This window comes from Aristolochia californica, unplaced genomic scaffold (genome assembly GCF_029961685.1).
Source record: "Aristolochia californica isolate CCGP_79_NKW_82.1479 unplaced genomic scaffold, dmAriCali1.0.hap1 SCAF_8, whole genome shotgun sequence".
NCBI lineage: Eukaryota > Viridiplantae > Streptophyta > Magnoliopsida > Piperales > Aristolochiaceae > Aristolochia > Aristolochia californica.
The window spans coordinates 3877953-3891255 of record NW_027182279.1 but is presented as its reverse complement, the minus strand read 5'-3'; the positions used below and the strand labels follow the sequence as shown (position 1 = coordinate 3891255).

General features: G+C 34.8%; 1 protein-coding gene across 2 annotated transcripts; it reads right to left on the bottom strand.

Annotated features, from left to right (window-relative positions):
* Nucleotides 1-3679: 3679 nt before the first annotated feature.
* LOC137938719 (UDP-rhamnose/UDP-galactose transporter 6) lies at nucleotides 3680-9089 on the bottom strand. 2 transcript variants are annotated; one of them, XM_068783731.1, is made up of 7 exons: nucleotides 8921-9089; nucleotides 8101-8218; nucleotides 6992-7197; nucleotides 5150-5334; nucleotides 4867-5067; nucleotides 4603-4764; nucleotides 3680-4296 (listed from the first exon to the last, which is right to left on the bottom strand). In XM_068783731.1, the coding sequence occupies exons 3-7, from the start codon at nucleotides 7119-7121 to the stop codon at nucleotides 3973-3975; spliced, it is 1002 nt and encodes a 333-aa protein (XP_068639832.1). In that variant the 5' UTR covers nucleotides 7122-7197; nucleotides 8101-8218; nucleotides 8921-9089; the 3' UTR covers nucleotides 3680-3972. The 2 variants fall into 2 exon arrangements, with proteins under 2 accessions (XP_068639832.1, XP_068639833.1); XM_068783732.1 differs by lacking the exon at nucleotides 8101-8218.
* Between the last annotated feature and the right edge of the window lie 4214 nt (nucleotides 9090-13303).

Here is a 13303-nt window from a genome sequence, read left to right as displayed (position 1 = left end):
TGGAAATAGTTGAATCAGTTTTATTGGGAACGTATGTTCTAATATCATATGCTACTGCAAATGTAGCTTTGCTAAATGTAGTACATGCAATATATTATTTGGTAGATGACATTCCAAATAATACAAACCTCCTCTCTCACGAGTGAAAACAATCATCTTCCTCATCACTAGGTCATGAATGACACAATGAGTAGTGTAAAAGGTTAGTAAAAAATTCATTGACATTGCCAATTAACAGACAATAAATTCAATGGAAACTTAGGGACAAGTAAGGTAGACTGAATGGATATGAAGGATGTTGAAACAATAGTACCCACTCCCTGAACTGATGAAATAAATCCATCAGCAAGGTTGGCATATTTTATATTCAAGGATTCCTTCAAGTCAAAGAACAAAGATGACATACCTAATATATGTTTAGTAGCCCCTAAATTAAGAACTCGGGATGGTGACAAACACACATTGTCAGCTAACATACCTGAATCGGTCTCACTGGTAGTAGGAAAAGAAGTATAGGAACATATGCAGAAGAGAAAGCAACGGAAATCTAAGCCACACATTGAACAATCTATTGTTGTTGCTTAAATAATTGTTGCATTTTAAGTGGGGCTCTTGGTGTGGCTGATGCCCCAACATCAACCACATTACCACTGCCATCATGAATAGTAGAGTTGGCTCATGCAAGTTTTCCAAATTTAATTCAATATATATCTACGTGATGATCGGTGCGTCAGTAATAAACACACTTCCTCTATGATTTGCATTCACTGCAACCTCTACCTTGGCCTGAGCCATCTCTACCTCTACCCCTATCAATACCTATACAACCTCTAGAAGAATATATTGAACCTGATTTTTATCTAAAATACTAAGAGCAATAGCCTCACCCATCTTAGCATCTATACCCACTTTTGGAACAGTCATTTTTTCAACTCTCATAATTATGTTAAAAGTAGTGGATGAAGTAGGAATCTCATTAGAAGCTAGTAGTTGGGCCATAATTCTATCAAATTCGGCACTTAAACCATCAAGAAATTTTGCTACCAGTAGTTGGTTATGCCGCTTTCTCAATTCTCTTTCATTTGTAGTGAATAGATGATACGCATTGATTTCCTACCAAATCCCTAGAAAAGCATTGTTGTATTTTGTAACTGTCTTGTTTCCCCTTTTTAATCCAAAAGAGTTGGTGTATAATTCATATACTCGTGAAAGATTACTTTTGTGAGCATATAGGAACTCTAAAGACACCCACATAGCCTTTGCAGTCTCACGATTCATTACCTGATTCTGTAGTATATAATCAATTCATAATTTAGCTATCCTTTGTTTCCCAATCATCATCAGTGGGAACCAGGGATCATCTAGAATGAACTTTCTCTTCTTTCTTGCCTTCAAGTACATTCTCACTGATTTGGCCGAATTAAGATAGTTGGACCTATCAATTTTTGAGAGGTGATAGTAATTGTGTCTTTTCCATCAGATCTTGAAAATTCCCTAGATGGGCATATACTTTACCAACCTTATTTTATGTATAGGATCACAAATCAACCAAGCAATACTTCCAACAAACTTTCAAGTGTAGCACCAAAATTAGGGTTAGGCCAAGAATAGGATATGTGCACTCCAAACAACCTTAATCAATGTATAAGCTTCAATTTCAAAGAGAATAGTATCAAATAACCCTTAATTAGAGCTGACATCAGCTTAGATGTGGATGATGCAGTCAATAGGGTAGGGATAGTTGGCCACAACCCAAGAAATCTCAATAAAACCTGTAAGTCTAGAGTTATGGCAGGGAAAAAAGAGAGAAAACTTGAACTTTTACTAATCACTAAATGGAAGAAAAAAACCTAATAAATCTCGTTTCTAACAGATCCCCCCTTCAAAGATTAATGGAAACTGATAGTGGATGCTACCAGATACTATTTAATGCTCTGATACCATAAAAAAACTTAAAAGAGAAGAATAGGAGAGAGAAGAGAGAGTGGCTCACAAGAGAACTCCTTGGGGTCGTGTAGGATCCCCTCTCTATTTAATTTCGAGGGTTTTGTTAATTATAAAAATACCCCTATGTAATACTTATCTCCTTACATCTTCCATTCTACATATCCTATGTACATGAAATTTGGACCATGGACATTATTCAATACAAGGAACAATATTACATAGAAAAACAAATCTATTGATATAATAAAATAACCAAAATACCCCTGAATTGGTTTTCTAACATGGATCAATAGGAGTATTTATGGTATCTAGCCAACCTTCACCATTCTTGCCATAAAAATGTCGTTGGCCTTCAAAGATGAAAAACAAAGATATGGGGATGTCATTTTGATGTATGAAGAATTTGGAAGACTCGAAATTCTTCTAGAAATGGGTTTTCACTATGATACTAATTTAAGCTATGGGTTTATGGCTTTCACTTGATATTATTGCTCACACGTTGCCATTAGTAATGTCATAGGAAAAATAAAATAATGAAAAATTAATTTCCTTTGACAATAATTTTCTATTGAAAGTGCAATATATTATGACAGTAGTTTTTTTTCTTTTTTTAATTTGTGTCAGCTTAGTATATATTTTCTATCATTTTACATTGAGGCAACTAGAAACTATTTTTCTATCATCTTATGGTGTTTTTCTTCACATAAACATATCAATTAAGTTCGTGTTTAAGGATGATAATAGGGTGAGTGACAAAGGTGACGGCATAAAACAGCATCCATATTACTGTATCAACTAGAACTGGCCACCACTAGCCTTCGCCTGTCTAGCTCAAGGCCTTGCTTTGAAATAAGAGATTGGAGCCAAACTATGTAGCAAACCCTGGTCTCATTGGGAAATGGCAAGACCTTCCTGTCAATCATTAGTTAGTTTTATCAATTTTGAAGAAGGAGAGGGAGAGACCGGTCAAATTTGGATTGGTTTTTTTATGATTCGCTGATTGAACCACAAAAACCAGTTCCATTGGCCAATTTTTTTTCTCTTTTTAGGTTTTCAAAGATACAGACCCACAGAGTCTCTAGAGAGAGAGAGAGAGAGAGATTGAGACAGATGGAATCGTTTTTACAAAAAAAAAAAAATGATGAGGTTAATGTACAGGCACTCTATGAGCAATCAACGAACGGTTTGTCAATTTGACTCACTCAAAGAGGAAAAAATCGGTCTATGGTGTAGGTACAAAGCGGCACCCGACCCCAGGAGGGAAGATAAAGCTGCTTTTCTTTTCTGCCTTTCTCTTCGTTATGTCGCTCAGCAGCCATGGGAATATTTCAGCCTCCTTTAAGACAAGTACGTCAATTTTGTCTCCTTCGCTCTATTATAATTTAACCAAACCCCCAAAAGTCAATTTTTTAAATTCCTCCCGTTTTCCCATTGCCTTTCCACGACAAATGACTCTTTCAATTTGTCCAAATCCAATGTGCCTTGTTAATGCGTTTCCCTAAATTGACTCTTCTCCTCTAACCGTCTTTTTCAAGTTGAACTAATTACCATCACTACTCTTCTGTTCAACGCCTTATCATCGCTTCAGTTTTCTTCAACCACTCATCATCTCACATGGAGAAAACAAGTCTCAGTACCGTAACGTCCACGCAAGAATAAAATTGTAATAACAGTTCTCACGTACCCGTGTTCAGCAAGACAAAAATAAAATTTCGGGGCTCATGGACACTGCTGCACCAAATAATTTTCTTTCTATAAATGATAAAATTTAGAAGAATAAATTACTATAAACGAACAAGAAACAAAGTGGAAGAGAAACAAGAAACAGGTGTTTTTTGGGGGGGATGGGGATGGGGATGCGGATGGGGATGGGGGGGATCACATCAGCATTCCCCAAGGGATAAAAAAACTGAAGGGAAAAAATTAATAATCGAAAAACAAAAAAAAAAAAAAGTTCTAACCTCAAGGTTAAGAGAATACTGGAATCACCTATGCTTTGTAGCCATTCATTGTGAGGGTTATCATCTACACCTTTTCATCAAGCTCACTAGATTCTGTTCCATGCTTCTGAGCCTTGTCACTTGAGATAGAATAACTCCTCCGTTCTTTACCTCCAGGCTTGGAAGAGGCATTTCCATACCACACCATGCCCATCACAGCCAAAATCATGCCAAGAACTACATGTAAATTGAGACCTTCTTTACCAAAGAAGAAGAACCCCATTATTAGGACGAGAATGGTCTTCATGTGTCCAAGAACCTGGAAGGACACGGCTGTGAATCTGCCAATGCAGATGAATTGGCTGAGGTTGGTACCAACTGCTATTGTGCATGACAGTACGATGAAGAACTGCATAACAAGGATAAGAGCAGTCAGATAACTACACGAAACTTTGAACCTTCAAATATATAAAGACAATTGGTACACTGCAAAATAACAGCCTGCAAGTGATGCACCGACACACATACAAGCAGCAACAAATCAAACCATAAACAAAATCTTCCTATGCTGAAGGGCCAAAATAAAATTAACTCATGTTTACAGATGTTGCTTCCACTTCATTGTTTCTAAGTTCTTTTTTTACCGAGTCCATGCGGCAGACCGTTCAACAGTTATAGTAGCACTTAATATTGTCTGGAGTAGCCAGAAACTCACCACTGACACTGCATTGTAGTCAAACATGTCAACCCTTTTAGTAGTCAACCAGTAGTCAAGAAAGGGTCCCACTACCAACAGTGTAGCAGCCTGAGCAGGTGCAGTGTGGCCCAGGAGATTGAATGACCCGAGTGAGTATTTCCGTTGCAGATAATGAACATACTGGAAGTATCCACAGGAAGAAAAAGGCAAAATATGTTAGATGCAAAGTAATTGTTGATTGATGAAAATTACTACTTCTTACATATCCATACAGAAACTTACATATTGTTGGATTGCAGTGCTCCAAACAGCGATAAAAGCTGCAATAAAACCTTTTGTATTCACGCTCACATCAGTAACAGTGCAAACGGCAACACCAAGGAGAACTACTCCAATACTGAGTTTGGTGTCTCTAGAGTATCGGATCTTGTCCAAGACAACTTCCAATAAACAGGATACAGGGATCATACTCAGCTTGGCAATCTGCAGGTGAATGCATCTCTATTCAGTAAAATGCAAGCATTTCCATGATCCATAAGAAAAGGACAAATATCTACTTGCTAACCTGATAGAATCCAACTGAATTCCACATGAGGCTCACATTCATACCAACAATGGAAAAGTTTGCAAAGAGAACAAATTTCAGAAGTTCACGGAATGGAAGATGGGAAGCCTGGATGTAACCTAGCCACCTGAGAACTACAGTCATCAAGGTTGTCATGGCAAAATGCAAGCCAGTCAATGTAGTAGCTGCAGCAAAAAATAAAATAAACAAACACAACATTAGTACATCATAAAAGAAATTTGTTTATCAACATAAAAGTAGTCAAATTTAATTAAATACTAAAAACAACAATTCCAATGCATGAAAAGAAAGAAAGAAAAAGAACTCAATAATAATGTGGGAAAAGCAACTAGAATGAGAAACTCCTTTATCTTTGCTCCTCAAATCTCATTCCATTCTGGAATCAGTTACACATTGGCTTGGTATATCAACACAGAGTCAAAAACACAATTTCTACTGAGATATTACTGATTTAATTGTTTTCTCTCTGTTATGTCCAGCAGCCATTTTTAAGCATGTCTAACAAAAACATAAAGAAACTCCCGCACTGGAGGTGACTTAATACATCCAACACTGCCCTAGAGAGCTACATAAAATCAAAACTGGAGCTCAGACAATAAGTAGCTGGATCGTAATTTCTAAAGAGTATATGAAAAGAGTAGAAAAGCCACATTCATGTCAAACTATCTAAAAATGGGAAGATTTAAACAACATTTATATTATATTGTTTTATTAGATATTCCCTTCAATATGGATAATGTAGTAACAACAAATGCACTGAAAACATCCTTGGAAATTCTACTATTTGATTCAAAAGTCAATATAAGTGGTAAGTCATAAATGTGAAGAAGCATGTGATATTGATCCTTAAATGGCTTACCACCATTGGGCATTATTTTGTCCACACAGATGGAAAAGGATAAAGGTAACAGAACTTAGAAAAAAAGGTATGTTTTCAACAGGACATTTTGACAAGTGACACTGCCAAAGAGTGTGGAGCCTGGACCCTGGCTTATGATGATGATATAGAAACAAGGTCTAAGATCATACCTTATAGAAGAAGAAGCTAAAGAAGATGAACAACAACAAGGATAAGAAGAAGAAGAAGAAGAACATGAAGAAGAAGAAGAAAGAAAAATAATCTCCTGCATTTCCATTCAGTAGCTCAAAAGGATTTATAATTTCTCTTAATGATGTTTACTCACCCTTGTGAATATGTAACAGAACAACTTGAAAGAGACACCAGCAAAAATGAATAAGAAGAAATAAGACATATTACAACTACCATAGAGTTTAACATAGGACATATAATACAAAGAGTCTAACTCCAACCCCAGTATTCAGTTCAAGAACATGACTTAAACATGTGAAAGACAAGGCAAAAACCACATTTACAGCTAAGATTTTAGATTTTAATCACAAAATCCAGAATGTATACAGACAAATAATGTTGTGGTCAAGAATGGGGTCTTCATGTCTAGGATAAACTGGTACCACAAAAGACAGATGCTAAAATTTTCTGAGGATACCAAGAAGTACTTAGAAGAGCAACCATGTACAGTGAGCCACACAAGTTCACATTTCATCAGTTGCTCAATATCCCTATGAAGAACATTTCTCAGGCAGATAAAAACTTGAATAGACACCTGCATGGTAAGCCTAATGACACGAATACTAACCATCAAAATTCAACAAATAGAAGCCAATATCTGCACTACAAGAGTTTCCATGTGGATAATGGTGCAAAGAACATGCTTCATGGACTCTGTCAAAGATTATTCTACCAACAGAAAGACAAATGCATGATAAAAAAGACAATACAAGCCGGAATTTTGTGCTCACCAAAGCTGAATCCATAAGTAGCCATCAGGGCCTTATTAACTATGATGATCCCAACAGAAGTAACAACGTTGAACATCCATGATGCCACATCTAAAGCGGCTTTCCTGTCAGCCTTGCTTGCTGGAGCCATATGGTTGCACTTTGTCAAGCTAGAGTCAGGTATTTCACTATCTTGTAACTTACATCAAACCACCTCATGCAACAATCTGAAACAACCACAGAACTTTCACAATTTCAATCCAGAGAAATTTGGGAAATTTATAAAGGAATAAGAAAATTTATGAGCATAGAGGGTATCAAAACTGAAATTTCCCATATAATTGAGCTAGATTGGCTTTTTCCCCTCTCTAAAAAACTTGTGTAAACAAAGAAGAGGCAACAAAAAAGGAAGGAATGCACAGCTGAAACTGAAAAATTAATCTCCCGAACAGATCAAATCATAAAGAGATTCAACTTTACCCACCGAACATTCAGCATCAACAGATAGGATTCAAAAATCAACAAGTAAAAAGGTATTGGCTGAAGTGTAGGAATGAGAAATGAGAGAAACTTGACATTCATAAACAGGACCTTTCCTGATGACACAAAGCTGATATTTAGGACTGTTAGAGATCAAGCATCTAAGATGATAAGATACAGAACAAAATCGTATGTTCCTCCAATCAATGGATTCAAATTCCATTGATAGCATTGTTTAATGAAAAAATACATGTAGAAAGTAAACTCTTCTATCCTGAATGCAATACAGTAAACATAACCTTCATAGGAATATCATTTGATATTAACTCGTCAAAAAATCCTATGTTATGTACTTGATAAAGGTCCAGATGGCTATAAGAATGACTAGCTGCTTCCTCCCTTTGGAGGAGCATGTGATTCAGCCTAATTGGGTACGAACTAACAATGAAAATGGCTTGTGTGCTATGAATTCCTGAATTACAGGTCATCCAGACGATTGAAATATGAAAGGGTTTCACAAAATAAACTCAAAGGCAAATGAATAGCACATAAAGTACATACTTAAGGACAAGGACACCCACATATATTAATTATTTCGTCATATTCCAGAGAACACCAAAAGAGGAGATTGAAAGAATCAAACAAGATACCTTAAATTCCAAAGAAAATGGACTCTCCTATGTACAACGAAGAAGCTGGCGGGTGGTCATAGTCTGTTTGTTGGTCTTTCAGGCTAGGCCATCATCTCCATTCCTTTCATTGCAAAAACTACATGAACAGAAAATATTTGATAAGACCAAGGGGAATAGCGACCGAGGGAACCTGAAGACCTATTCTAAGTTTCAAAAATTGACCTACCGAGGCCAGATTACGAAAACTCGGTCAGAAGTGCTAGTTGATTAACTTAAACATGCCGCGAAAACTCTTAAAATTTTATGAAATGTTCTGGACAATATGCCGAAGAAACATCTGAAATTGCAAATGGTGCAGTGAATTTCTAAAATAACCAAAAACTGCAGGTGTCACCACAAGAGCGAAAAACTAATTTTACAGTAAAAATTCGACCAGAAGAATTCAATTTTTAAGAAAAGATCCAAGCGTATGACTGAATTTACACTTAAGATCCATCCCTCGCAGCTGAATTTTCAGTAGAGATCCAACTGTCACAGCTGAATGCTCAGTAAAGATCCATCCGTCATCACCGAGATCAACAACAGAGGTAACAATCACGGGACCTCTCCAACAAATCCTCGACAGATCCTAGACCGACCGCAGCTCCCGCACCCCAAACCAACTCCGCCACAGTGTCAATTCAACGCAAAATCTCAAATGCAACAAAGTCAAAAAGCCAAACCGAGAAAACAAACATGCAACCCGATCTCAATTCTCAGAAATTCAGCCGCGATCCCCAAAACCGCAGCGCGAAATACAACACGGTCGAAAGGAAGAGAAGTCAAAGGAAGGACTCACATGGCAGGTTCCCGTGATTCGATCTAAGAAGTTCCAGAGCATCGAACACGCGTAGGGTTTGGAAGAAGAGCGCTTTGAATACTGCGAGATCCGAGGCAGTAAAAACCCCGGGAACAGAGATCTGACTAACAGGAGGTGAAGGAGAAGGTGGAGCGAGAGGAGAAGGAGATGGATCGGCTCAGTCGCCATGATAAAGGATTCGCGATCTGCTTTTATAGGCGGAGGGAATTAGGGGGGGCACGTGCGCTCCCGTGAAAAAACAGACAAAAACCAGAAGGATTAAGGGGATTTTAATCACAGACAAACCCTTAATTAAGGATTAAGGATTAATGAGCAAAAGTTGAAAATTGTATGGCCGGCCTCCTGCGCACTTTAGCTATTAGCGTAAGTTTAAGCAATAAGTTCAAATTCCTAGGATTTATCAAATATTTGTCGTACCACAAACACTAAAAGAGAATTCGAATTCATTCCCAGCCCGGAGAGAAAGCCGCGACTAAAGGGCGATTCTGACTTTTCTCGGGAAAGTCGATTCATTTATTAACTGCCTCTAAACATCAAACATGGCCATGTGAGTCACTGATACTGACTCCAATTATGAAATTGTCATGGAAATATCTTTCCCACCTTCCCCTCCGATTCTTTCAATGAATCAGGGGGTTGCTAGTGGGAACTGGCAAGCATTCAACCATTCAATCTTTTTTTTTCTTTTCTTTTCTCTCCACTTTTCGTACTTCCAAATTCAACATATATCTTATCGTATAAAATGGAACAAGTTGCATGTATGTTTTTATTTTTATCCCACCAAACACTTTGAGTGTAGAATAGGTTAAACATAGTTGCCATGGTGGTATCAAGGCAAACCCTTAGATTTCGGAATATAGACCCAAATTCGCAATTTTAGAAAATTGTCGTATATTTCGATATAAAAATAGGTAAAAATTATTTTATGAATGAGAAAAAAAAAGTATTTGTTGATGGCATTATCGCAATATGTGATAGTTTTGTTATTGTGACTATAACATATCCTCTTTTGATGTTTTAAAATTCATAGAACCCAATATTGCTCCGACAATGTTGAATAAGAGGAAAAAGGTAAAGTGGATAATTGATGTTGTTTGTTATAGATTTTGACATCATTGAGAATTATACGTAGAGATCTATAATTGGACGAAATCATTGAAATACTTTCTAATTTTGAGAAAGAGAAAATTGAGTTGTTAACTTCTCTAGATATGAAAATTGTCGTTAGATGTATGCGTCAAGTTGCTTTCAATTTTTACATTTTTTAAATGTGTCTTCGCACGGTTTTGACTTTTTAATCTTCAACAATCTCACAAAGTCAATAATTTTAATGCTAAAAATAATTGTAAGAGTCTTGAAGACGTATCATGCTACATTTGTCGATACAATTTGTTTCAAGTCAATACCATCCTTTAAGTGGTAGTTCAATAATATATCATCCTTAACTTTTTTTTTCTAATCAATAGACTTTAAAGTTAGAAATAGAAAAGAAAAGAAAAATAAAAACAAAAAATTAATAAATCAATTATCATATGTATTTTTAAATAATACTTTCAACAAACATGAAAGAGTAATTGTGTAATTTTCTCCTCGAATTTACATCTTTAGAGGAGGGAAATTAGAATAAAAGACATTTTTTAAATTAATACAAAATAAATTAATATTTTGGGTAAAATCTTAGCTCGAAGGCAAAAAGGAATTTGGATCTTCTATAGATAAAATAAAATAAGAGAGAAAAATCCTTCGATCAATCAAATTAATTGAATAAAAATCAACGAATACATAACAAAAACAAATGTCCAACTTAAAGCAACAAAAAACACGCACAAAATGCACACAAAAAAAAAAAAACATGTGGGACAATAATTTGGACATAGTCTACAAATACTTGTTAATTTATATAGTTCATCTTGAGTTTAATGTAAAAAATAAAAATTGTAAAAAAAATTTTCTTTAGGAAATCAATAGTTGTTAGTAAAGCCAAACTATGTATATATTGAACATAGACATACGTAAATGTAATAAATAAAATAAACTATAGAAATTGAAAAAAAATGTAATACAAATTTTTAAATGTAATAAAGATGGTCTGGTAAAATAAATGAAATAAAGGAAGAAACATAAAAGAAGAAATTAACACTGACAAGAAAGAATAAGAATCAAGTCAAAGGTATGCCAGAAAGATGAAATTGAGGAAACCCCTAAACAAAAAGTGGTTAGAAAAAGATGGATTTTTTTTCCACGAAATCTATAAACGGAAGAACAAAGAAAAAGAAGCGGTAGAAGAAGTATTCACCAATTCTTGCAGCCAAGAGAAGAGAAGATTTTTGGCAAACGACAAAAGTTTTTGGCGACAGTAGAACAAATAGAGAGATAATTGGAGAACAAATTTTAAACCAAATTACCAAAGTCGGTGAAAGAATGAATTGAGTGTCTTGCCAATATAAGGTAACCAAGTGTTGGCGATGACCGGAGGAGATTTTCTAAGATATGAAGTATATGAGAGGCTTAGAAACTTCTACTCTCGAAAATCCAAGACCCTCTCTAGCCAAACTTCTTCTTGGGTAAATTAGTTGTTTTTCAAAAATGATAATCAAGAAAAAAAAATGTTTTAGCTTTCACTGAAAATTAAACCAAACCAAAGCCCAATCTTAACTCCACCCGACTTTATGTAACCTAAATTCAGTAAGCTCCATTGGTATTAGGTAGTGACCTAATATTAATTTAGTATAGTTTGTTTCAATGCCAAAGTTGAATTTACAAAAATTACATACCCCCTTTAAAAAAAATAATATTATTTCTAAATAAAAAAAGAGTAGACATGACATGACATGAATCCAATTTCGATCTAATTTATGATCCTCGTATACTCAAAGCCCTCAAAATCCAACTTGACACTTTGCCTCAACTAATTCAAATAACCTTTCTCTTAACTCAATTAAGACATGGTCCAATCGATTGAAGCTGACTTTTTGTATGATATGAGGTTTATCTATGTCAATTAATTTACTAACTAATTCACTCATATGAAAAAACATGTTTTTTCTAGTATTTATTTGGAAATTATAATAATAGCTGTTTGGAACATCTTAAGAATTTTCTTGCCAGTTTTCTATTAGAGCACTAATAAAAAAAATTAAACTAAATATTTATGAGAAACTTATAACCAAGAAAAGTATTTTTTAGCTTTTCTTGAAATATAAATTTTCAACCAATGACACTAATGGGGCCTAAAGAGTGACATAATCTTATATATTTTCAACCATAGACAGCCCAATAAATATGTATGAATTTTGTGAAGAAAATTAAGAACTTATTTTAAATTGAGGTCTTTAAGAAGTTAAAATAATAACAAATAATGAGAATTATAAATTGTTGAATACTTTTTCTTTGGGGTAGAAACAAATTGAGCCAAACCCTAGACAAATCAACCAGGCTCAAGCTCAAGCCTCATAATTGAACTCGAGGTCAACTTAACTCCACAAAATTCGTGGCTATTAAATGAAAACCATGACTTAACTTAGCCTCTCAGTTTTGCCTCTTATTATCATGTAGATATTGAAGAACAGGTAAGAAATAGTTTTATATAACTCTCATAGTAAGAAGTCTCACCGAACTAGAATTAATATGGTGGAGTCTAAAAAGAGGATCATGAGAAGGAAAATTCAATTGTTCAGTTAAAAGGAGACGAACTTTAGTTATGTTAGTAATCTGTTTATGTTAAATTGATCAATTGTTCTAAGACTTGTCTTTTAGGCTTTGTTTGGAACAAAAAAAGTGGAGAAAAAATAAAAACAATATAAGAGGAAGAGAAAGAGAAAAAAGAGAGGAAGTGACTTTCCCTCTTATTTTCCTTTCTTTCAATGATTATTTGTTGCCAAACAACGAAAATTACTTTCTCTCTCCTTTTCTTTTCTATGGCTCCAAACATGCCTTAGTCATTGACTTTGGGTGTAACTGAGATATGTGTAGTTTAATCGTAATATGATTCTACTTATTGTACTCAATTATAATAAAATAAGTGAATTGTTATTTATTTTATATAAATTTAACAATATTTTTTTTGTAAATGATGAAAAATAAGGAAGGGTTAAAGTGGAGTGGGGTTAGGAAAGTAGGAGAATAGAGTGGGGATGTGAGTGGATTTGTTACCTATGTTTTGACTCAATGATTGGTATTAATTTTACTAGTTTATCTTGATTTTGATTTATTATTTGTATTAAATAAAATAATAATATATTATTTTTATCAGATTAGGCATTCGAGAAATTTAACCCGATTACCTGTTTATTATTTATTAAATAGAATAAAAAATAGATAAGTGTTATTTCACACTCGATTAATCGATTACCCGATTATATG

Coding starts and splice junctions, on each gene's coding strand:
- LOC137938719 (XM_068783731.1), bottom strand. CDS start 7,121: ATGGCTCCAGCAAGCAAGGCTGACAGGAAAGCCGCTTTAGATGTGGCA. Junction 5,335..6,991: donor TACTTATGGATTCAGCTTTG/GTGAGCACAAAA, acceptor TTTTTGCTGCAG/CTACTACATTGACTGGCTTG. Junction 4,765..4,866: donor GCACTGCAATCCAACAATAT/GTAAGTTTCTGT, acceptor GGATACTTCCAG/TATGTTCATTATCTGCAACG.